The sequence below is a fragment of the Gallinula chloropus genome, assembly GCF_964237585.1.
Source record: "Gallinula chloropus genome assembly, chromosome: 5".
NCBI classification, from domain to species: Eukaryota; Metazoa; Chordata; class Aves; order Gruiformes; family Rallidae; genus Gallinula; species Gallinula chloropus.
Window position 1 is genome coordinate 31,921,292 of NC_140090.1, and position 26,552 is coordinate 31,947,843.

Genomic DNA, 26,552 nt, shown 5'->3' on the forward strand with positions numbered 1-26,552 from the left:
TTCTGAAAAATGCTAAAGTGTGTTTACACAGTGTTAATTAATAATATGCAGTAAATAAAGTGCAAACCATTCAACCATTAGGAACTCTAGCCACACACTTTTTCACACCTCATGCTTAGCAAAATCACAACTCAAATACAAGTTATGTCAAGAATAAGTATTTTCCCAAGATTTTCAGGAATGAGAAATTCTTATATGTCATTAAATATAGAAATATTTATTTTTCTATATTCTAGAATACATACAAACACAGAGAAGCAATCCATTACAACATACATTTGTATCTAAAATTTTTCATGCAGCTTGAATTTCAGTACCTTGTAGATCAGGCACAAAAGTGAGCACAGATTTCCATTGTAAGTTAAGTTACAGAGCCTCATCCAATGAGCTTTATTAGAAACGTTATTGTTTTGGTTTTACTAGTGAGCCTTTTCCTCTAAAAAGGCAACTAAAATAAACAGACAAGTGAACATTCAATTTCTGAAGCTGTAATAGGAAGCGAGTAACCTGATGAGAGACAGTATTTCTATCCTTACCACAACGCCTTAGCACTCAGAAATTTAATGCAGACTGTTAGGAGACTGCCAGCAGCACTCAAGAATATGGGGTGAACAGGATGATGAGCTCTGGTGGAATGCAGAGAAGCCTCCTCTACTGGGTTTATGTGGCAAGATTTTGGTAGCAGGGTGTGCTACAGGGGTGGTTTCTGTGAGAAGCTGCTAGAAGCTTCCCTTATGTCCAACAGAGCCAGTGCCAGCCAGCTCCAAGACAGACCCACTGCTAGCCAAGGCTGAGCCCATCAGTGACACTGGTAGTGCCTCTGGGATACAATATTTTAAAAGGAGGAAAAAAATTATCAAGAGCAACTGCAGGCAGAGGAGGAGTGAGAACACGAGATGAACAACCCTGCAGATACCAAGGTCAGTGCAGGAGGGCAAGGAGGTGCTCCAGGCACTGGAGTACAGATTCCCTCAACAGCCCATGGAGAAGACCATGGTGAGGCAGGCTGTCCCCCTGCAGCCCATGGAGGTTAATGGTGGAGCAGAGATTCCCATCTGCAGCCCAGGGAGGACCCCATACCAGAGCAGGTGCAGGCACAATGGAGGCTGTGACCTTGTGGGAAAGCCTGTGCTGCACCAGGACCTGTGGCCCCATGAAGAAAGAAGCCTATGCCAGAGCAGGTTTGCTAGCAGGACATGTGACACTGTGGGGGACCACGCTGGAGCAGTCTGGTCCCGAATGTCTGTCCCTGCACCCCACAGAAGGGACCCACAGTGAACAATAGAGACCACAGGGGATGAACTAATTATAAACACCATTCCCCGCCCTGCTTGACACCGAGAGGGGACACAGAAAACTGGGATTCAGGTTAAGCCCAGGAAGAAGGGAAGGATGGGGGGAGGTGTTTTTATGATTTGGTTTTATTTCTCTTTACCCTACCCTGATTTGATTGGTAAACACCAAACTAATTTCCCCATGTCAATTGTTTTGCTCATGATGGTAACTGGCAAGTGATCTCTCCCTATCCTTACCTTGACCCCTAAGGCTTTTGTTACATTTCCTCTCCCCTGTCCAGTTGACAGGGCAGCTTTGGTGGGCAGCTGAGGTCCAACCAAGGTCAATCCACCACACCTCTCCTGAGCATTATTCACTTGCTAAATGCTGCCAACAAACTGCTTTACAGGCAGAGAGTAAAGGATTCATCTTCCATCTGATTTTGAAAGCTTCTATATCTACTATCTAGGTGACAGCTTAGTCTGCTCAATCCAAGAAAGTATTTGAGACTGCTTTACGTTTAAAGTGCAAGACTCCAGCTCTTTAAAACTGGAAGCCAGTGCTTGAACCCTTGGCCTTCAAGGCCCACTGAAATATGCAGGGGACCAGAGTTGCAGGACTTCACATAGTTCCCTCTTCTGATATAAGAGAAGATTAAGCAGGAACCTCTCCTAATCACAGTTTGCTCACCTGAAAGTCAGATAGGCAAATAGATTCTGCTGTGCTCTTCAAAAGGCAGAGAGCTAAACTGTTTGGAATCAGTATCTCCTCCTTTCTACCTACCTCCTATCCCCAAAACAAGGCACTAGCTCAGATAATCAGTAAAAATATTTGCATGCAGCAGTTTTACACTCATTGAGCCTCATTGGTGAGGATTTTTTTCCCATTTACTTTATTTGAAAATACTTTGCATCAGTTTTTATGTCTTCTACTCAAAAGGTTACAATGAAGGATTTTCAACAACCTACCCAAAGAAAGGAGAAGAAAAAAAAAAAAAAGAGATCCCAGCTCTAAGGATGGGCAATGGAGGGGCATAACATACAGCAGGATGCAAGAGTCAGGTGCAAATTTGCCATGCTTAGTTGAGATTTAAGCATCAATTGTTCAACAGCTCAATTTCTGTCATTACAATTGTCTTCACTGAATTGCAAAGCAAACAGGGTGCTAAAAAAATTCTTCACATACATGAAGTTGAGCTACAGACATACTCAGAAAAGAGAAATAACAAAGGACTGTATGCTGGTAAAAAAAAAATTAACCATGCAGGATATACATACCCAGTTTTAGGGCAGAAGGAGTCACTTCAATCTCACCACCAATCGGCTGAAAGGCAGCCAGCTGAGCCGCGACATCTGTCTCAAAAGAGTCTGGGCTATTTCTGTCTGTCAAATTGCCGTTGATGCCATCAGTCTTACGGTGAGTTTCTTGCTCATCATAGACAGCAATCAGCTATCAAAACAAAAAGATAACACAGTTTGCATATTTAAAGTATTTTAAAGTTTGGTGTTTTTCAAAGCAAAAGTTATCCTTCACTTGGATTACAAAAATAACAGAACAAGCTACCAACAAATACGGACTCAGGAGAGCACGTACATTTGTGTTTAAATACATTGAGTTCAACATGACTTAAGTATATGCTTCAGCACTGCCCTGTGCTGACGTGCTTTTCTGAGTCAGCATGATATTGTTAGCAAGCATTTAACTTTGTTCCAAAAAATTTAGGGCTGAACATGCTTAAAACACACAGAGAGGCACTTAACTGTTGGGGGTGAAGGGTGTTATTTTATAGAATTTGAGCGCTACTGACACACTGCCCAAAGGTGGGGAAGCTGCACTAAGTGAGTAGAGACATGTTTTATTTATAAGCACCTGATATTCACATTCCAAAGACAAAACGTATCCAGCACAGCAGGCTCCAGTTTCTCTAATCACCCAACCTATGCCTCCACAAGTATTAAAGTTTCTTGGTGCATCTAGGCACAGACAGTTGGTAGATACCAACCAGCTAACTATAATCTCCTTCCCCTCTTCCTGTCAGGTTCATTGTTTCTGAAAACTGTTCACTGACACTTCCACAACTCCAAGTGCACAGGAAGATCAGTATTAAACAACAATAAACTGCGTCAACTTTTTTTTGGGGGGGTATCTCAGCGTAGGTGTTCCCTTTGGTCCCTACTAATAGAAAGCAATCAGATAACATGTACACAGCTTCATCAGCAAGTGACTCAGATAAGCCTGGGTGGGTATAAATTGTGTTAATTTCAGGAGAAGAATTAACTGTGTTACAGTTCAAGGAAAGCAAATAAAAACATGAATTCCCAGTGAATTTAAACAAATTACAAGACTGCTACTCTCAACCAACAGGACACCTGACACCCCAAGCCCTCTTCAAGAGGAGAGGATGTAACAGCAGGAGCAGTTCAGGCACTTCTCCTGATGATCCCCTACCTGACCTGGCACATCTCTGGTGGCACACAATGACTAATAAGCATTGTACCAGACAGGTATCTTCATTTTAAGGTGCTCATTTATTTATCTTTTTTCCCCCTTAACTTCTTAGATTATCCTAAAGTTTTGATTAGCTAATCCTAAAAAGGCCACAATGCCCACCATTGGTTAGGCAATGTCCCGATATACACACAAATGGGTTTAAAGTTTTGATTTACTACTTTCTCTCTCCCTCAGGTATTTTAAGGTATACATACTCACTATACAAAAATATTAGTACATCAAGTCTCTGACACTTCCAAGATGCATCAAGAATTATATCCTCTGATAAGTAGTATACTGAAACAGATATAAACATTTAAAAAAAAAAAATCATTTGCCTAAGGGAAGAAATGAACACATGAGCGTGAAAAGAAAAAGAAAAATCCTGAAGTGCTTCTAAGGAAGAAACTGACATTTTCAGGTCTTCCACTCATTTATAATTTGGTTGCTAGAAAGGTGTCAGCTCATATTTACCAATGCATATTTCAGAGACATACAAACCCCCTTAAATAATTAGGTAGAAAACTCGCTTTCCTTTTCCGTATGGAGCCTGTTTCCTTTCCACGACCACACAAATAGCTCTTACAATATGCAATTTGGGTTTTATTTGTACAAAGCATAGAGCAAAGATTAATCCCAGTAACAAAGGTAACTCTCTTTGTACTTTACTCCCGCACTGGCGGGAAACTATCCGGGTGTTCACACTGTGTTCATCACCAAGCCATTGCTATGCCTCACATACAGCCAAAAAAGCTGCCACAGAGCCAGACATCTACACACCATGACAGTTTTTTTCCAGTATCAAGGAAAAAAACCCAACCGTGTCTTCTCTTTGTTTCTAAACTGACAATTCATGTTTGTTATTATGGAAGCCCACTATGATTCCAGAAATCCCACAACTGTTTCCCACAAGAAGGTTTGCTTTCTCAATCTCACTTTTGCAGTGGAAACGTAGTTTTTAAGGAGGTGGCTATTACTAATGAAGAGGAAATCTGAGACTGTGTAGGACCATGGCACTAAAAGCACTTTAGACAGTCGTAGGATACAAAGTGCACTTGAGCATTTGCAATGTAGCATAAATAAGTGGAACTTAGCTATAATTTGATGGGGGTAAACAAGTGAATTCCTCAGCCGCACGAAGCTGAGTTTCCCCACAGTTTCACTCCGTAGCATATTAAATACATTATGTTGTAATACTCTATGCTTACCAGACTGGCATAGTGCAGAGCCCAAAAGTAGGGACTGACTGAAAATCAAACTGATGCAAAAGACCAGCGAGAACTGTTAAATGGAAACATGCAAACACTACCTCAGGCTCAAAAGTCCCCAAAAGAGAGTAGTAAAAGCCAGAGAGGCAAACTAGGAGAACACTGGTGTGGTAATTACACTATTTCTATGGGCTTTCCACTGATCACTGCAGGGACCAGGGCCTGGCACTGCCACTCTAATACATGCAATGGTATTACTGCATACTTAGGTTCCTATGCACTACACACTTCCCTTATTCCTTTGAAGTTCAAATGAAACTTTAGCAGAAATAGCAACAAAGTTATTTTAATGGACAAAAAGGTCTCGGGCAGACTCCCAATACCTGCACGATATGGTAGCTTACCTGCCAGTCAAGCCCAGAAAGGTAAACTTAATAAAGGCTACACCAAATACTCTCACTGATTCTCCGAGATGGCCACACCACATCATGGGACGGGGGGCCATGGCCTGTGGTCGCCTGGTCATGCACCTACCACCTGTTCTCAAGGGGCACCATGTGCCCAGTCCGACTAGGAAGAGGCAGTGGGCACTGCCTGTGCAGCTGCACAGGGGCAAGGCCTGGCACGATGATGCCTCCGGGCTGAGGGTGTCTGGGCACGGGCCTGCAGCCCATGTTGAAACAGCCCACACTGCACAGGGTCCGGCCAAAGTAAAGGTCTGCCCACAACAACTTTAATGTGTCATTGCTCCATGGAGGATCCCTGAAGCATTGGGTGACACTTCCCAACACAAGAACTAACAGGTTACGAGTCACACAGCCTGATGGCTGTCAGAAAAGTGCCTGGCTCAGGCCCAGCAACACAGAGAAATCACACTGACTGGAAGCGGCAAAGCCCCCAGGTCTTTGCCTGCTTCATTTCATGGAAGGATAGCAAAGAGTTCAGGCCTGTATCAATTCCGCTTCCATTCACCTACAAGCAGCTGATCGGGATGCTCACATCTCTCCTCTTGCTCCTGCAGCAGAGTCAGGAGCACCCACACCAGTGCACCACTGCAGGGCACAGGTGCGAGCAGCAGGCACGCACCTGCCATACAGCCAGGCAAATGGCTACAGGGCTGCTTAGAGCTAAACCACAGAGGCCTCGCACTCATCTGAACGCAAGGAAGTTCTTTTACAGCTGTCATTCCTCAAGTGACTTCAGTGAAAAGCCTGCAGTTCCCTAGTCTGCACCTAAGCACTGTTTTGACAGATTGAAAAAACACACAAGGAAAATATACTTCTTTACAGTATGGAACACAACATTAATTAAGTAACATGACCTAAACTCCCATTTTTTAGAGAGTGTGGAAAGGAGATACTTCCATTTCTGCATGTGGAGGTGGCAAAGATGCAATGCCTTTCCTCACCAATGAAATAAACAGCCGTTTGTCTTCTAGAATGTTTATTTAGGAGAAAACTCCTCGGGACTGCATTTGCAAGAACACCTTATTGGCAGCAATTTTAACAAATACACTGCTAATCAATCAATGCATTATAAATATCAGTTTCAGCCTTTCAAAGGGAATGAATACAATTAAGGTTATGTAAATTCACTATTCAAAAATAATTGTGGCAATTGACTTCTCATTTCCAGTATGGAAAACTCTTTAATTGGAACTGACTGCAAATCTCTTCTGACGGAGAAGAACTTCAGGACACATTAAGAATTCCCCCACAAGCATATCAGGAAACCAAGCACACTGTTTGCAAAACTGTTTGATATTTATAAATACTGAGAGTTCAGTAGGTCAACCGATTATTTATTTTTTGAAACACATCAAGATACTACTCTAGACATTTGTAAACTGTGAAAGCTATCTAGTACTCTTTCAGTTTTGTATACTTGCTGTATTTAAGCATCTTATTTAAAGGTTAAAGAACATTAATATTTACTGTAAAAAGATATCTATGTACTTCTCTATAGCCAAAATGGCACGACCAGTGTTGCTGCAATCCCTACTAACAACCTACCAGTTACCCAGACAATCAATAAATTATCAAAACACAGTATTTATCTGACATTTTACTACTAAACTCCTGCTTCCTTATATTGATGTAGTCACAACATAAGGCAGCAGTAACAAACAGTATTATTTTATTAGCATCTTTGATTGTAAGTGGAAAACTCATTAGAAGTAGGCAAAATTTAACTTTATATGGTGTCCTATGGTACAGCTCTTGACTATTTTGCTAATAATTCAAATGCAAAGCCTGCAGAAAATTATCAAGACTACGTAAAAATTAAGTGACTACATTCTCAAATGCAGAGCAACATAAAAATACTTGATTAAGATCAACCTTTGTATATAAAAAGGTGGGTAAGCACCAACAGCCGACCATGTCACTGAGCGACAGGGACTGAGTACAAAGCAGCCACATGTTTTACCCCAGGGAAGCACTGATCGCTGAAAGACAGAAAACTGATGCAATGTTACATTTAAAAATCCCTGCAAGACAAAGTGCTTCCATATCCCTGTTCAGGGGGCTCTCAGTCCTCCCAGATCCAGTCACACCCTGCTCGGTGAACCCAGGCTGCCTTTGAGCACACATCTCACACACACAGGCTGCAGCCGCACTTCACTGTGCACTGGGATACGCACCATAAACACAAGACATCTAAACAGCATCCTTCCAGCCTACAACTGCAACAGCTTTGGTTTAGTGCTTACTGATTAAGCTCAATTAAACAACTTTGTGGAGTTCCAGGATTTCAAAGAGAAACACCCCCACCTTTGAAGGAACAGCAGAACTTTGCAGATCTCGCTTTGAGGCGCTTGTCTGTTAAACTACAAACAGCTGACTCTCCAGTGCCCTACATGCCATTTCAAATACAAGGTCTCATAATTATTTTTATCTTCAAACTAACACTTTTGACAACTAGATTACTGTTAATAAGGTTAAAAAAACATGTATTTTATTCGGTTTTCTGTGCGGAATTAGAAAATAGACACCACTATTTCCTTTCTGACCCCAAGCACCAGGCATGCACACAAGGTACTAAGCAAGAAATGGCAACATAAAAGCTTACTTGCAATTAAATTAATCAGCTTTCAATTACTGTCAGGATAAAATCACTAAGAGAAGTCAGTCACAGGCTAGCATCAGAATGTGATTGAAATTTTCAACAGCTGGATTGATACATTCAAAAACACAAAAAGGAATTAAATGCTCAACTTGTATTAAATTTTTAATTCAAATTAGCTGGAAACTTTTCACAATCAAAACTTTAGTACATTCTTCTCCCACTATGGACAACAAAATGTAGTAAAATTTCTTTAAGGCATGTTTGTCTCCTGTTCAGATGTTCCTGCCCATGGCTTCAAATGCTTATTTAAGACAAGTGCCTATGGGGTTTTTAGCTGTATCTGTAATTGAGAGCCATCATTCCTGTGGGGGTGATTATCAGTTAATTATAAAATAACAGGGCAAAATAAAATCTCCCTTTGTTGGGTCCATGAAGATTTTTCACACAATGCACATCTCAAAGATCTTTCAGACAAGGTGAATGAATAGCTTGGTGACAATTTCATCGAACTTATGTCACAGAAGAGAAGCGATGGCTCAAGCTACAGTAGAAAATGAAGTTTACCACAGCATCACATTACCTTGCTCTCTGATCCCTCAATTTGGGATCTGTAGGATTCATATTGTATTTATCCCTACACATACATAACGGAGATAGAGAGACACGCTGTGTTTTAAAACATAACACACTGATACCAGAATACAAAGTCCCAAATAAAGTTTTAAAAAACCCAACAGATCAGAACAGCTTCAGTTCTCCCCTGGTGCTTGTACCTGCAAACCACCAGACAGAGATGGAGAAAGGCTGCAGTTGAGAGCAGCCAACCAACGACCAATGCAAAAAAGGAAAAGGCATCTTTTCATCTCTCTCAATACTTCTTTTGGCAAGGTTATGTGTTTGGCCAGATCAGTTCCCTACTCTGGCACCAGCACCGACCCACAACAAAGGAAAAAAAAATGCTCCCTCTTTAACCAGCAGTTTGGACTAGGACATATTAAGTTCAAAATCTGACATTTCCTTTGAGGCTGCAGGGGCCTGACTTGCCTCTTTTCCCCACCCACAAGTGCTCCTTCACACAAGTACTACAGCTTCCTAGATCCATGGTGAGACAAATTCAGGGAACTACAGGAGGAAAAGCAGCTCTCCATCCTCCAGCTGCCCTAGCTCTGCAAACCACACAAAGCTAATTTCTGCCAACACGTCCCTGAACAAACACCACCTCAGACTCCCACAGAAGCTGCCATGCCTCTGTCCACATGAAGGAAGAGGGACCAGTTTGTGCCCTGCTCCCACGATAGCCCAAACTGCTGTGCACACACATCAGGAAGCCTGAACCCAACACAGGAACGGTTCTACAGTCCTCCCAAGGAGTCTCCCAAGGAGTTCACCTGCCAAACAGAAACTCTTTTACGGGCACAGGTTATAATTTTAACTTATGCCCACCAGGGAACGAGCACTTTAGATGGAGGCAAGAGGATCAAGAACATAGTGTAGCAAATATTGAACAAAAGAATTTCATTAAACCACTGTGGAAGTTGTTTTAGAACTCCAGATTCATGAATGTAAAATCAGATTTTATATATTGCTTATGAAAGACTCCTGTTCAAATAGTTAAAAGATGAAAGACTGGTAACAGTGCAACACAGAAAACTAAGCTATAATTAGGGTACCTCAAAAATGGATGAAAGTGTAATTTAATTTTTCAATTTAAACTTTTCCTAGAGCTCTATAGCCTTTCTTCAATGTTCTTTCAAGGTATTTTTCTGGTATATACTGGTAAGTATTTGAAATGGTATAGTTTGCCTTGGGATTCCTTTAACTTAAAATAAAGGCTGTCAAGGAAAAATACCAATATACACACCATATGGCAGCCTTCCTTCACACCTACAAATGAAAACAAATTACAGATACATCACATGAAAGCTATGGTGATTAGCTCATCTTGTTTACCTACATGCCAAAGCAACATACACCAAAGTATCTTCCCCAAGACCACTGACACTTTTCCTACCCTCGTTATTCAGATTTCTTTTGGTAGTTTCTAAAAGTAGCCAAGAGCTGATTTCTACTGCATGCAGTACAAACACCAGGAGCCTCTGCTCTCAAGGCTTTTCAAGGATACAGGAAAACACCCATTAGAAAGAGAAGTAGCATGCCTAAAACAAAGGGACCAGACCCAGCTCTTTCTGGGGAAAAGGAATGGAGTGTGCCAGTGGCAGGAAGGGATCCTTATCCAAGTGACAGAACAGCTGTTTTGGCACAACCCAAGGGACAAAAGCAGGGGCAAAAAAGGAAAACCCATGGGTGGAACAAGAGGTCAGGACTGGTAAAGCCCTGCAGGATTTATTCCAGTTTAAATCCACTGGGGCAAAGGAGGTCCTCAATACTGCTAAGTGCTTCAAAGTTTTATGTTTCACCATAAACACACACCATGCCAAGAGGTGATTATATAGTAATTTCCTTCATAAATTAAGCTCAGATTTTCAAGTTATCAGTAAGCCGTACAAGTTTGTACAAACACTAAGATACCAATTGCTTCCAGTCTTTGCATTTTAATCAGAAGACCTATTTCCCAAGAAATCTAGAGGTCCTCTTCTTACCCATCACTTACTACCTCTAAAATAGAATTAGAAGCAGCCATACATCAAGGGAAGGCTGCACGTTAGCCCTCTGGAGCTCCTTCCACAGCCCTCCTGCTGCTCCTGTGCTGCAGCACTGCCTTTTACCCAGTGGGGTTTTTCTTTGCTGAAGAGCTACGCTGACTGTGCTTACTTGAATTTACTAAATCTGTGGTTACTGACATCTCAGTCATAGAAAGGGGCTCATAGTCACCATTACTTCTGTGAAATCAAAACTTCTGGACTGCTTTGTTACTACAAGTCCTGCACTTGGTGCTCAGCCTTGTCACCGAATCTGAGTAACTAGCTAAATTTATGAAGCTCAGTTTTCAGATCTCTAAGAGTTTCTTAACAGCTGGCTGGAAATTCTCCTGTGGCTTTTGTTGTGTTGTTTTAATTGCTATTTTTGGTAGGTCCTCAACTATTCTACAAAGGTAAAAAAAAAAAACCCTGTTTTAAGAAAACCATTTTGTGCATGCTTTTCAGAAAGCCCAGCAGTTGTTTGTGTGTGATCTAACAGTATCCCCTTATCTTCCTGCTACTTCCTTGTAGCTGAACGGGCAAATTTTGGGGTCAGGTTTTTGGGGGGGGTTTGTTTGAGTTGTTTTATTTTTGAAAGGTCATGGCAAAAAACACAACAACTTGATTGATGAGACTTCACAGACTTCTTCCTGTCCAACCTATTCCTTCGTGAGCGCACGTGACTGTACTTCAAACAATGCAGCTGATTGGGTACTTAACATTGATATTTGTGGCAAAGTTTGATGAGCCCTTCAAGCATGACTGAGATGTAATTTTTTAAGCCACTTAGTAACTACTTGAGAGCTGTTATGGATATCCATAGTAACAATACAGACATTCCTTGAGGGTTGACTCTGGGTAGCTTCCCTGGCAGATAGAAATGTTAGTGCTAAAATGTCAAGGATTTATAATTATGATGGCGGATGCATAAAACACATAAAACAAGCCTTATTAGGGTTGATTGAAGTAAATATACCAAAGGACATTCCTCCTTTCTTCTGTAAAAGGTTCATGTTCCATGCTATTTGTAGCCTGTCAGACTCATTATGTTTTCATGTGAAATAGCTTCTGAGCTTTGCTAGATAACAAATGCCCTTTGTTTTTATTCTTTTTCTACCCAAGTGAAAAAACAAATGGAAGGAGGACTGTAAAATATGAGACTGATTATTTCCTTTCTGTTTACCTTGAAACTGAGAACTTTAACCTATACAGACTTTTCAGAAGTCGAGCTTATTTTGGAGAGTCCATTTAAAATGGCACTACAAAAACATAGATACTAATAGCAAAGACTGCATTACTTACTAGACCTCTGCTTGTCAAATGCTTGTAATCAGTCATTGAAAAGGAAAAAAATGACTGTGACATGGTACCTGAAATAAGACAGTTTTATCCTTACAAATAAAAGTAGGAACTACTTAAGTTACTATATTGTGGGTAAACATCAATGAATTCACTTCTGTAATATTACAGTAATTCCATAATATAAATTATCTTACCTTAAAATAGTCCTTTAGTGCTAAACACTAATGCTAAATTAACAGCTAACCCTGTCCCTACTTCTCAGCCCATCCATACACATTTGTGGCCTCTCCCAAATCTCCATGAGTTGTCTTTGACCACTATGATGCCATTGAAGGTGACTGAAATGTTGCACAGCTGTGTGTAATAGGGGTGGAAGCTGATGAGGAAGCAAGGGAGAGGGTGCTCCCTGCTAGCTTTCCCCATTCCAGGTACATCTGGTTTGGATATAGGAGCTCACAGAGCTCAAACAGAGCTGGGGAAGATTAATTTAGGGAGCCCACCACCATTTCTCCCAACTGCTCTCCTTGTAACCCTCGTTAGCTACAAACACTTGAAGAAAACATTGGCCTTCAGTACACTGACAGATGTACCTCCAGTACCAACAATGTACTTGTTCTTTTTTCTCCTTTGACATCTCAATTGCACACAAAGAATACAAAATTTACAGAAGCAGAATCTTCTAAGCAGAACCTTCAGATTACGCAGGCAAGATTATCCTCAGAAATTTAAGCCAAAGTGCACTGTGGTGAGGAGACAATATACAGTATCAGTAAGATCAGAGGGTAAAATTGAAATTCTTTAGGATTTGCATAGCTCTTCATACTCTAGGCAACCATTTTTGATGTTAAAAAGCACTCTGTAACTATGCACTTCAGCTTTCATATCTTCTCCAGATTCCAGTATAACAACAGGCCCACAGGACAATTTAGGTTGGAAGGGGCCTCTGGATGTCACCGGTCCAGTCCTTCACTCAAAGCGGTGCCAACACTAGCACTTGAAATTTGGCTCAGGTTACTCAGAGCTCATCCCAGTTTTGTGTATCTCTAAGGATGAAGATTTCCTAAATTCCTCAGCACCCGTTCCAGTGCTCGACCACCCTCAGCGCAAACAAAAGTTTCTCATATTGGAGTCTTCCTCATAACCACTTAACGTCCATTACCACTGATCTTCTCACTTCAGATTTTCAAGGAGGTACGGTGGGGTGTAGTTTTCTCTACACCTTCCCATTAGGTGGTTGTAGACAGCAGTAAGGTGGCCCCTCATCCTATGAGGTTCATGCACCTTCTTCCCCCTATGTCATGTGTTTAATCCCTGGTCAGGGTGACCCTGTGCTGAGCTTGTTCCAAAAATGTCAGTACCTTTCTGGCACAAAGAAGACCAAAACTGGACACAGCAGTCTAACTGGGGAGCCTCAAGCACCTAACAGAGGGATGGAATTGCTTCCCTTGACTTGATGGCTATATTGCAAACCACTCAAGTGTGCTTTAGCCTCCTCAGCTGTAAAGCTAAGAAAAACCCAGATCAATTTCCACCAAGCCACCTTTCCGCCCCCCCGCCCCTCACTGATTTGACAGTACACATCATGTGCAAAAATAGGGTTTTGCTTTGGCCACAATTAAAGACAGTGTATGAATTTGCCCTTTATTTTTTTAAAATGGCTTTGGTCTTTCTAGAGGACAATCACGGGATGATCGAACAGAACTTCACAAGTTAAAAAAAGGCAGCACAAGAATACTTGAATTGTAAAACCCATCAGAAAGTGTAAAACCATCTGTACAGCATAACACACACAACAACTTTCATTAGTACAGACAGGCTTGATAAATCTTGGGATGTTGCCACACATCATACAATTCTCACACTGTGTTTCTGCCTGTGCTGAAAAACATTTCAGTATTTACAACTGCCAAGAGTCCTATTCTTACTGATGCTTAGTTTAGTGAGACTGCATTATTTGCCCTGTCTCTGACAGTTTGTATGGCAGGCTCTAGGAAGGCAAAAGTAAGTTATGAAACTGGTTGTCACCTTGATAAGGAAAGGTCTGCCCCTAACGCTATCAGTCTCTATTAGTTTGTTGTTAGTTCTGTCAAACAGTCTGAGGGGGTTTGGTGCATTATAATAAGACATACGTACTTACCCCTTGAAAAAACAGAACATACACCAACTTTTGCCTTTCACAGCGTGACCTCATTTTCTGAAGAATCATGACCCTATATGCTTCAGTAGTAGAAGCCAGCTGACCTTGACCTTGAGCAACCATATCCCTAAAAAGTTCCTAAACGCCATGATCCTTCAAGGCATAAAATTTGTGACTGAAGAACAGAAGAAAGAGGAAGAGAAGTTTAAGAGAAGTGCCCAAGGCATGTCACCAAAATCCTCAGAACATTTTTAATAATTGGCTACTTCACATGGCTCACTTTATTGTATTCATTCATAGAAGACTACAGAGTCACAGGCACTTGGAAAAGAACTATGTTTGCTCTTTTTTAAGGCAAACCAGTTTAAGAAGTCTACAACAACTAAAGAACCATATAAAGTTATGCTCTCTCAGAAGATCAGTAAAACAAAATTGTGAAACATCCAGAAACTTTACAAGTAGTGTGGTAGTTCCAAACACTGCAGTTCCAGAAACATACGTTCCCAAATGAACTACCAGAACAGAAGGACTAGAAAAAATATTTTGACTTGACATCTTAATGCACCATTACTGTGAAAACAATGAAACTAAAAGTAAAATTTCCAGAGATAGTCACAGCTCTGGCAATAACAAAAAACCCTTCAGTGACAATTACTCATTTCAGCAATCAGTTCATAACAGACATCCTACTGCTGCCTTGCTCATTATACTCCTTAAAAGAATGATCTACATGTTATAAATTTCAGTCATTTTTTTACCCTAGCATTAGTTGCCCACAGCATAATTTCATACTTAAATTTCTTAATTTTTTCGTAAACAAATTAAATGCAGACATCGTGTTCAAGATCCACAGCAAAATTAAACACACTATTTTAAGGTTTTCTAAGAGTTAGAATTCAGAATAGAACTCAAAGTGGTATTTGCAAAGTTAGTAGCAGCTATGTATGCATCCATATATGTTATGCACCCCTCGGACACGGATGTGTTTGCAAGCAAACAAGACCTCACATACTAGGTCTTGCGACCTGTGCATTGGTACTTGTTACTCATGCATCAACACATCCTATCGACACAGGATGCACAAGGGAAACAATTAAAAAAAACCCCACAACACTAGGAACCTTCTTGTCCTTCCACAACTGCAGGGAATCCAAAATATAAAACCAAAGTACATTTACTGTGATACTATAATTGCTCGTTAGATGGATTTTGACACAATCCTCATTTCCAAGGCTGAATTTCAATGCCCTATTAAATACAGTGTTCAACATTTACTTGATGCAGAGTTTTGTAACATTTAGCTGTAAAAATGTGGACCTGCGAGTCTGACCTCTGAACAATAATTAAAATTATCTTAACATCTCTTAAGGAGACCATCTTCTGTAAGAAAAGCATTGAAAGAAAAGGAAACCATTCTGTTCTAGTAAATATACCACAAAACACTGAGCATGGTTTCTTACCTACTCCAAATTCAAAGTTTTTATTAGATAATAAAAACCACTGAAGAATATATTTAACCAAGAAGTTGAATTCAATTAACAGATCCCTGTTACTCTGATTCATTGTTTTAATGTGATCTGAAGCTTTCTTTTAAGGAAAAAAAAAAAGTCATGCTTAGGGCATAGTTTAATTTTGATTACAGTAGTTTGAATATTCTGCAAAACTGTGATATGTCTTGGGAATAAATTACTTCAAACCTTTCAGATCATTACTCAGAAATTTCAAATGTGATTTTTTTTTTTCCCAGAGAGAAGCTTGTTCATCCATTTTCCACTCCTCATTACAAATGATAAAGGGACCTATTCATAAAGCAAAGCATTTTCTATAAAATAAGCTCTAAATGAATGATATACTGGGCACCACTTTCAAAAGCAAGCTAAACTACTCAATAAACAATGCAAAGGGAGAAGAGTAAAACATTTTAAACCAATAGAAATTCTCCAAAAACATGGCTACGTAGCTAGCCAAGTATTTTAGCGAAAACAACAGAAAACCAACCATGTCTATTCTTTCACCCATTTGTGCTGCAGTCTCACCAGGATCTGAAAAAGGAAATTCAGGTTATGCCATGTTGTTCTGTGGCTACAAAGCATCCAGTCCCCTCCAGGTAAGCCACACTTCCATAGCAGCACTTTGAGACCTTCTAGGGTTTTACAAAACCCAAGGGTGAAAAAAAAATCCAGAAAGAAAAATTCCAGACAAAGTAACATATATTCATACTGCCTTGAATCCTTATCCTCCAGCCAGATTATTTTCTTTCGAACAGACCAAGGAGAGTGCTTTTTCACACTTAGCTGAAGTCAAGTCTCTGGGGTTCCTATCCAGTGCAAGTTCAATAGTTTTCTATTAGCAATTCAGCAGGCACACACACTGCAGAACTTGACACTGGTCTTTGGGAAAGTCCCAAAAAATAACTTCACTCCTGATTTAAAGATCTGGGCATCTAAACTACCTAAAAAAACCCCAAAACCAAACCCAAACAAAAGAACCACACACAACCAACACCACACAGACACACTTTGCAGCAATGAATAGGCGCCACAGTCAGCTAACCCAAGGTTGCCCACCATCCACTTTGACACACATTGAAGAGACAGGTGCTTAGGGGGATAAAAAATGCCCCTCCTTTCTCCCTTCTTTCACAGTTTTAACTTTAATCTAAAAGGTAAATCAGGGCACCACACAGCCTGAGGCTGCTGACTGGTGCCCCAAGGCCAGGCTTGGTTTGGTCACTCCGCAGCCCAACACCACACCAGAATAGCATTTCCAGCAGCCTCCTCACAAGGTAAGCGCTCAGGAGAAGTGCAGCCTCCAGGTATTCCCTGCACCGACACTCAGGGATTTCAGAAAAGCTGAAGCACAGAACATAACAGAATTTAATCTACTCTCCAGAGACATGAAGAAGCAGAGGACAATCTGCCAAATATCTATTGTGTGGGATATCAAAACAGAAGCAATTGATCCTTGTGAGTGGATAAAGGACTCGGGGATTTTTTTTTTTCCCCCTCACAGTTGCATTTTAACGCAGAATCAATTCTAACTAAGTTAAGCTAACACAAGTCAAACGCAAAGACATTATAAAATATGTCACAAGAGGTACACACTCTAACCAGTGGCTCAGGTCAAATTTGTGGTAAAAACCTACTTTTGCTCTTTGCCTTCTCCTATACCAGCTGTTTAGGTTACCTGCCAAAAATATATAGCTTTTAATCAAAATGAAGGTTGTAGAGTTGTGCTTCCAGTCTGCTGATCCCTCCCTATGTCAGTAGTCTGCTAATAACTAATTAGTCCTCCGTCTCTTGACCTTCGGGGCTTTAGTACAGGGAAGAGGCAAGAAAGGCAGCTCCATCCTATTCCCCAGGCTCTAGTCCAAAGTCACTGCAACAATTACTAGGCTTCTGCTAGCCTGCTGGCTACTCCTCTCCTTGCATCCTTTCAGATTCCATCAGGAAACTCTACAGTTTCTGCTGACCTATCAGAGCTCTTTATCTGTGGACATATCATCCCACTCCACCAGGATTATAACCATTTACACCGTTTCTGATCTATTCCAGAACCACAACCGGGCAGCATGGAGAGAGGTATGCTGCTGTGTCATCTTGTAAGGTAAGGTAGCATACATTAGACTAAAAAAAGTAGCAGGATTCCACAACCAATTTGTACCCTTCACAGCACTGCTCAAGTAGCACGTTCCTGTGAAACATTTTAAGTAAACTCAGGCTAGTGAGGAGGGGAAAGCCTAGAGCTAACCACATGGAACTAGAGCTTCCCAAAGAGATAAAATGACAAGCTCCTGACAGCTCTAGCTTCCACTTCTTGGCAAAGAGTGTATCCTCACTTCAGTTTATCTAGGCAAGCCAATTCAACAATAAGTTCATTCAAAATGAAAAACCAGCTGAGTATTGATAAGCAGGGAAGCTCAGTAGTCTTACTTTCTTACAGCCTCTGAATTAAAAACTGAATGCAAGAGATGAGGACCATTAGCTCCAAGATCCTGCAAGACTCCTCCTGGTCTCATCTATTCTATCAGCTGCATAGTCCATCACACATTGTCTGCTAACTGCTTCCACTCAACATATCAGCTTTAAATACAAAACTCTTCCCAATACACTGCCAGAATATGTCCAATTTTTTCTGAACTAAAATTCATTTCAGTTCTCTGCAGCTTTAATTGAACTTCAATTACTAAAACTAGCTTGACACAAGCCATGAAAAAGAAATTAATATTCTACTAAATAAGAACTGTCACTCAGCATTTCCTAAGCTAAATGTAAAAATTAAGACTCTGAATAAATGTATGCTAAGTATCATTGCATAAATATGCATATAATGCATTTTGCTCTTCATACGAAGTGTTACATTTAATGTAAAGACATTTAATTGCACATCAACATTTTAGTTGCGATCAATCACTGAAAATCAATGATTCTTTTAAATAAATGTAGAAATATATTTAATTCAAATTCAATTACTTTAAATACATTTTTTGTTTACTTTTCACTCAGGCAGTTCACTCCCTGGTTATGAAAAGGGATCTCAGGACATAACTCCACTAAGTACAAAACTGTACTTTCCCTTCTGCAATCAGCAGTTGTTGTGCTGACAGTGAAATCAATTGGCGACCCAAATTTCTCATCCAAAAGTGCATCACTGCGGGTTTACCCAGACTCAATCTCTTTACTGATTTTTTTTTAATGCTATTAAAATATTCCAATCTTATTAGAATGCAAATATAAAGGGGTAGAGAGAGCACACATAATACCATTAACAGTCAGATTTCTTGGTCCCCATTATCAGATATTAATTCTCACATTAACTGATGTTTTGTTAAAAAAAAAAGAAAGAACAAATCCATTAGCAGCTGCAGTAAAAGTGAACAAGAGAGGCAACAACTGCTGATGTGATTATCCACCTAACCCTTTTGGAAAGTTTCTGTATCCAAGAGCACCAAATACACACTGCTTTAACTTGCACTTCATAGCAGGTATGCAAGTACGTGTTACTGAAAGACAGCCTTGACCGGGTTTCCCCATCTCAGCATTTTTAGCAAGCTTTGAATACCAGTCATTTTTAGCACGTCTAAAATGAGGGGGGAGGAGAAATAAGGACATTTTTACATACAAGGAGCATGTTCCCATTTCAACTGCAGTAGCACAGCAGGTGCCAGCCACAAGCCTGCTGGCAAGATGGAAGAGCCTGCCCAACTCAAGCAGGCACTTGGAACAGTCTCCACTACCTGCCCAGGTGTCCCCTGCATCCTGAAAACTCCTTTACGTGCTTCTCTCTGCCGCATACGACGGATGGTATGTGACCCTGCTAGTGGGAACTGCCAAAGCAGCCTGCCACTTCACACCAAGCAAAGAGCTACACTTCAGTTATGAGCGTATAAACAGCCCTTTGCCAGCCTAGCAGTGATTTCATTGCTAAACATGAGCGAACAAAAGACAGATCCTGTGTGTTAAATATGCCCTCAATGCTGCTTGCACTCTCTTATGTGAATCCATGAATCCGAGATTCTCAAATCAATATATGTAAAATCATGCAAATTCACAGCCCATCACTGTCACACTCGTATTCCCACTGCCTGCAGGAGTCCACCATTACACCTTGGACACGCGTTGATCAGCTTGATTAGTTTCTAAGTCTCCCCAAAACATGATCATCCCAAACATCATACACACTGCCCTAAGATGTACGGTACATCCAAACAGAGCACAGGCTCACCAATCAAATAAGTCACTCCACTAACATCTCCTCAGGGATTGCTGAACACAAGTTACATCATCAGAGTCACTAATGGAGGGAGATTTATCTACATTGCAGTGCTTTCTTCCACATCTCACAAGCATGAAGTCTACAAACCAGTTACAGCCTGTCTGAAGTTTGGCACTTCCACTATTCCCTCACAGATGTTCACGTTACCAATTAATCATCACCACAGGGAGCCTCAGTACAGAGGCTAAGGGTTGAAGATACTCACTTCAATCTTTCTTTGGAACCTTTTCAGTATCTTCCAAAACAAAACCAGAATGTAAATAAAAATATGAAAGAATCTATGTTCACACTCAAATACATTATGTAGCCCTATGACTTGATGGAAATGGATTTTAAGGTACCATAAAATCCCAGTTCAAGCTCCACTATCATTATACAGATTCAGATACCTTTAGCAAAATAAACTGATCATCTGTGACATTTAAAGCTTATACAAATGCCATTAACATATCCTAAAAAGAATATCAACTAAAATTTAGCTCTCCTAGCACAGGATTTACAAAGCATTAGATTATTTAATACAACACTTTTTTAAAAAAAATTTACTACAGAGGAAGACACTATGAAGAACTCCATATTTTTGGTGGATGACACATTAATGTCATTAGCTAAACATCTTCTATTTCCACAAGTAAAAATACAGAACAGCTACAACCATATTCCTTAAAATTAAGTAAAACATCTAAACATCTCCAGTGGACACACTGCATAGGTTCCATGAAGCATATTTGTTGCTACCAGCACACACTAATACACTGACAAAGGAAAGCCACAAAAATAACCAAGTACAAGAAGTGTACTCTCCATATCCGTGTGTCTGTGCATATACATATATATATGTATTTATGCATCTTTAAGGAATACTACTGAAGTAGAGCAGAATTAACACTCCTACTTTGTAAACAGACATACAGGCTCAATGAAGCTGATTTATCCAAGTAGTGCAGGATATCCATGACAAAGCCTACTTTCCCTAAGTCCCAGCTTACTATTACAACCGTGTAATTATCTCCTTTTCCCTACCAACACTTTTCATCAATAGTTTGAGTGCTTTTGAAAATTTTGATCTTAATTTTACATACAGGAGAAGTGATGCGCTGCATTAAATTGCTTACCCATCACTACCCACAAAACCAATGAAGCATCTCAGAACCGAAGGTCCTGTTCCGGCCGCGATCGAACAGGTCAGTGCAAGCACCCCTGCTGCAAAGAGCAATAAGGGATTTTAACCTGTTCTTCTTAAAAGGAAAAAGAAATTCAGCTTCACGACCCATCTTGTTGCGAGCACAACTGAGCAGATGCTACGTAAATAGAAAGGCATTTGAAATTGGAAAGCTTTATTCAGCTTTGCAGGTGAAACTGGAGTTTTCAACAACCCTGAGCTCCCAAGGAACGCTCAGAGCTTCGCTGTTATAAGAAATAAGATCATTAGAAACCCCATCATGTAATTACTTGCACTTTTATTACTTGCCGAAATGCTTTATTGGGAGCATATATAGTCCTGTCTACAGAGACAGGCAAATATCATTAAGCAGAAACCATGTGCTCTCCATAAAGCATGTTTCCAGCTTGGGATTTCTTTGTTTGCGTGGGAAGAGAATTCCCATAGCAAGAGATGGGAAGTTCAGAACTGCTGATTCACACTGCAGAAGCTTTTACTCTTAACATTGGTACACACTCCAAAATACTCAGCTGCAAAGTTTATCTGTAGAATGAGGTATTCAAAAAAATTCCCTTTCTACATAGCTGACAGACACACAAAAGCCTGGGGGGGTTTCTGTAGAACACCCATTTCTCCAAAGTCACCCATTTTATGACAGATCAGCATTACATCCCTTCCCATGTCTCCCGCTTAAGCGCAGTCTTACAAAGAGGAAATAAATTTCAACAACCTACAAAGCAGTTAGATCTTTAGCAAGCCATCATCACTGTTTCTATAAAGTAGCAACAGAGTAGATAGCAGTATTTCAGAGTAGACAAAAAATATGCAGAAATCAAAGGGAATGCATAATTCAGCAGGCAAATACTAACAAAAACACATGACCAAATTCCTGATATGCACTATGGGAACCTAAATTTCATGGTCTTCTCATCCTCTAGAAACATTCATATTTCTTTGTTGTCAAAGAAGGATTTTGAAACATAAAAAGCATTAACAGCTACCTGGAGAAGACATACCCCAAAATACAGGTTAGGCAAAAGTGTTGGAAACCAACCTCTGTAGGAATAGAGAGGTGAGCATGGAGAGCATGTTCCAGCTTTCAGTAACGGAGGCTACTGGAAACTACAGGAATTTTAAAACTCAGACCTCAGAAACAGCAGCTTTGAAAACTGCAGATATGTATGAAAGAAAAAACAAGAAGTTAAAAAGCTTCAAGCCAGAAGTAACTGAAAGACATCAGCGCTCACATTAAAAGAAGGTACAGATTTCCCCTAACTTTAAAATACATAGAGAGTGCATTTTAAAATGGGGGGAGGGGTAGGGAGGTGAAGTACTATGAAAAGGACTTTCTCTGTTTTGATCACAGAGAAGGAATGAAATTATAGATGACACCATTCTAATGAACCAGAACTGATTACAATCTTTTTTTTAATGAAAAGGTATGCAAAACCAACAAATAAAATCCATCTGAGCTTGGTAAAGATCAGCAGTTTAGCCTCAGTGTTATCTACTGCACATCTGCCACACCGCATTATCTTACTACTCAAGCATCATTTTTGCATTTCAATGTAGTAGCTCCATCAGATTAATGCCCAAGACATTTCAGCTGTGTTTCAAGTAAATAAGTGGACATACAGGAATATTATGCATGGCCTGTATCATTGACACTAAGCAAAGAAAATGTGATTAGCACCAAATTGCATCTGACAGGGGAATCAGAAAGCTGTCAAACACAATGACATGGATTCAGTATTTAGAAGGTAAAAGGGGGAATAAAGAAGCTGGCCAGTCTGGCACAGAGACAGCAATAAAACACAACAGCTATGATAAATTAATTCATTTACTTATGAAAAATTAGAGGCTTCCACATGCAGCTCTCATTTATAATCTTGTCAATCTGGCTGAGTAAATAAAAAGCCTATACAATGCACAGTGGGAGGGAAGAAAAAGAAACAAAAACGGGGGGGTGAAACAGATTTTTGCATTTAATCTAACAGAATAACTTCTTATATTAAATCACACAGGATCGAGCCTTTGATGGGAGTGACTAACGCAAGGATACATTATAGCAGCGGTTACTGTGTTTACTAGAGACGCAGAGTGTTAAAACAACGGGGAGGTTTGAGATCAAACACTCAGAAACCATATAAAACAAAATGAATTTTTCACGTGCAGGAGACGCAGTTACTACGCCTGTCAAAAGGATGCCAGAAAGAGCCAGGGGGTGGGAGGCTGGGAGAAGTGGAAGTAAATTCAAAGGGCCAATCTCTGATACAATAACAGCCTCTAGAAGGAGGAGATGTTCCCGCAACAGCTGTCCCGGGTGGCCATTAGCAGGGGTCCGCCCTGGAAATCCTTTTCAGGGAAAATAAGATCTGCAACACCCTGCAGCTCGGTCTCTGCATAGCTTTCCAAGATGTTCTCCCTGGATGACCAGGTAGACCCTAGCAGCTAATACCTCAATAGCAATATGGCTACAGCAATTTTCTCGACCAAAGCAATTGCTGTAATAAGGAGATCTGCGAAACATTTGCCATTCAGAGGAACGTTTCAATCATCACCATGTCTGGCAACGGTTGGTAGGTGAGTTCAGACCAGAAAATAATGAACTTCCTGCTAAAGGAAGGAAAAAACTCTATCCATATCTTAAGAGAACAGCAGTGAACACCACCATCAAAATGCAAATGTCCATTAGCAGCAGCAAAGATAACTGCCAGCACCGGCACAGTGGCTGGGCTTTCACTTTTGAACATTTCACATTTTGACTGATCACTGCAGATCTATCAAAATCCTCTTTATCCTTAGATATGTGCTTTGGCCACGAAGTGTTTAGAGTACAGTCAGTTCATATGTAGTCCTGAATACTTGAAAGATTATTCCAGAGCCCACTGAAAGGGCTGACCCTGCCAGATACTTACTGTACAGCAGCCTAGAAGGACTCCAGGAGATCAGAAAGCCCTCACGCCCCAAAAATAGGTTAACATTTAAAGCATACTCCAAAAAGCTAGCATCAAAAGACAAGCCAGTCACTACCAGCATTCTCTCACCATTTACTACACATCCAGTTCATATGGGAGAGACAGATCGGGACAGACGGGCATCTCACCTACGAGCGCACAAGTCGTCTCTGGCGGCTCACGTTCGGTGGCAGGGTGAGAGCCTGTCTCATTTAAAGCTGGGACTGATGGCTCTCCCTAACACACCACCCTTCTCCCTCTTCAGTAGTCCAAATCTACACAACAATTTCATTGTATTTGTGTCAGCACACATGGCATGATGGGAGAGCAAAGGCGGTAAATCCCAGACACACCAGCAGACAGCCCCTCTCTGTCCACCTCCTGACTCACACCAGTGTTACCGTCTCCATCCCAGCTTCCACCCACTTAAAACAAATAGTCATGTTCCAGCGCTCCTGCCCAGCCCGTGAGATACTGCAGAACAGATACTTGCTTCCTCACTTTGAAGAAGCACTCACAATAAACCTATTTTTGAGAAAACTCTTATCCCTGGAGATTTTGGGGTTTGTACCTTTGCCACATACCTCTGTAACCATCAGGTTCTTGTAATACTGGTTACTCTAAAATATTTTCATTTTGGTCTACTAATTGAGTACTTAGTATCCAATTCAATATATACAATTCAATGCACACATACATAATGTTTAACACCTTCTGTTAGAAATCCACAGATTAGAAGTGTTGCAAGGCCAGCTGGGGTTTACTTGTGAATTTCTGCAGCTCTGATTTTCTTTCCCTGTGTAAACTTAAGTATACAACCCTTATGCTTGTAGGGTCAGCCCCCCCAATGCAGGCTTCCTGGTGGCTGCACAGGGAAGATGACAATGACAGTGAACGCTTACACACCTCGGAGGAAGAGAGGTCAGCAGCAGTGGTAACATTACTAATATCCTCCTGCCTGCTTGTGTGAAGAAGCCTAGTGAAAAATTACAGATTATTGAAATACAGTTTATGAGTTTATTTTCTCCAGTCTCCTGTGTGTTCAGAAGAAAGCTAAACCAATCCTGTATCATTCCTATAGTGGAATATTTGCTACATTATCATATGGAAATAGTGTTTTCTACTTTTTTTTTTTCTTTAAGGGTCTTAAACAACACAAAAGTGCAAATAGTAAGGTTTTAGGATTAGCCCATACTTCAGTTCTCTTTTTGGCCTGCTTTGCATTTCCATCATTGAATTTTACTCAAGCTTTTGATAGAAGACAATCATTGTGTACTTTATGATACCAACACTCAATGTCCAGGAGAGGGCACAACCGACCCTGGGGAAGCCACAGGTCAGGCTGCCCAAGAACATTTCTGAACCAGCCACTCAACCTTTAATCAGTCAATTCACAATCATAACCTCAAATTAATTTTTAATTCTTTCATATATGATTTCTACAAAGCTTTGAGAGAGGCAATTTAAAAGGCTGCACAGTATGCATCAGTGGGAACACAACCAGAGGGGAAAAAACCCAGAATTATCAAATGACCTCTACATCTAGTATCTTAACATCCAGTTCCAAGTATTTGGGCAATTCCAAGTTTAAAGTAATACAAAACGTGCATATATAGGAGTTTACATGGCCTGCGTGAACTCTGGGTATTACCAGAGCAGAGAGAAGGCGGGGGCAGGGAATAAAGCCTGATGGAACACATGAAAGTTAGAGGAAATACTTAGTGCCTGGTTAAATCCCTACACAAGATAACCCTGCTAATGACAAGCTACTTCACACCACTTAACCGCCCTTTTAAAGCATGTTAGAAGTACACTCTTCAGCATAAATACCTTTTTATTTTGACACTACCGGCTACACTATGGAAATGTTGTATTGCAGCTCAAAGCTATGCCATAAAAGCCTGGTGTATGATTAAACCTGTTGTACTGTACCCTGGAGCAGAGCTTTTGTTGCTTTAAGGTATGCAGCTAAAGAATACAAAACATGTAACTGAACAAATATGTTAAAAAAACGTTTCTTAAAATGCTCATAGCTACAATAATAGCAAGACAGTACAGACCAGGTAAATGCAAGGTCCCACTGTCACTGAGAATTGCACAACTGGTCAGGATACAAAGCGTGACCACCTGTAATATTTTATTTGAGTACCTGCTGCTCACTTAAGAAAATATTTTACAAAAATCTGTTTTATCTTTTCACCTGCACTGTTACAAGAGAGTAACTTCAGTGTCTGGGGGTGAGACAAGGAGCAGGTCACAGACAAGAGGGTACTGCCGGAGCCAGCACCTTGAACAGGTAAAATAAGCCTTGAATTAATCATTTTTTACTTCCTTTCTCCCTCTATCCCTTTAAACTATTTCACTCTCTCTGTACTTGCCTGGGATGCTTCCCTGGTTCGGAAGTGGTTGTGAGCTCTTTATCCTCATTTCAGATTTCAGGAGAGGCACTGACACTAAGCTCAGCTGCCGACAAGAACCAAACTGCAGTACAGGTAACTTCTTTCCACTCCCAATCAGCAAGTTCAAGTAACTGTGCCAAAT

The 26,552-nt window shown here is 40.6% G+C and overlaps 1 protein-coding gene across 1 annotated transcript in view; it reads right to left on the bottom strand.

Moving 5' to 3' along the window:
- Positions 1 to 26,552, bottom strand: part of PARD3B (par-3 family cell polarity regulator beta) — a gene marked incomplete at its 5' end in the record, with an annotated part of 406,028 nt that overhangs the window by 279,591 nt on the left and 99,885 nt on the right. The window contains one exon of the mRNA XM_084264986.1: positions 2,553 to 2,724. Coding sequence (XP_084121112.1) covers positions 2,553 to 2,724 — 172 coding nt within the window. The remainder of the gene's footprint in view (positions 1 to 2,552; positions 2,725 to 26,552) is intronic.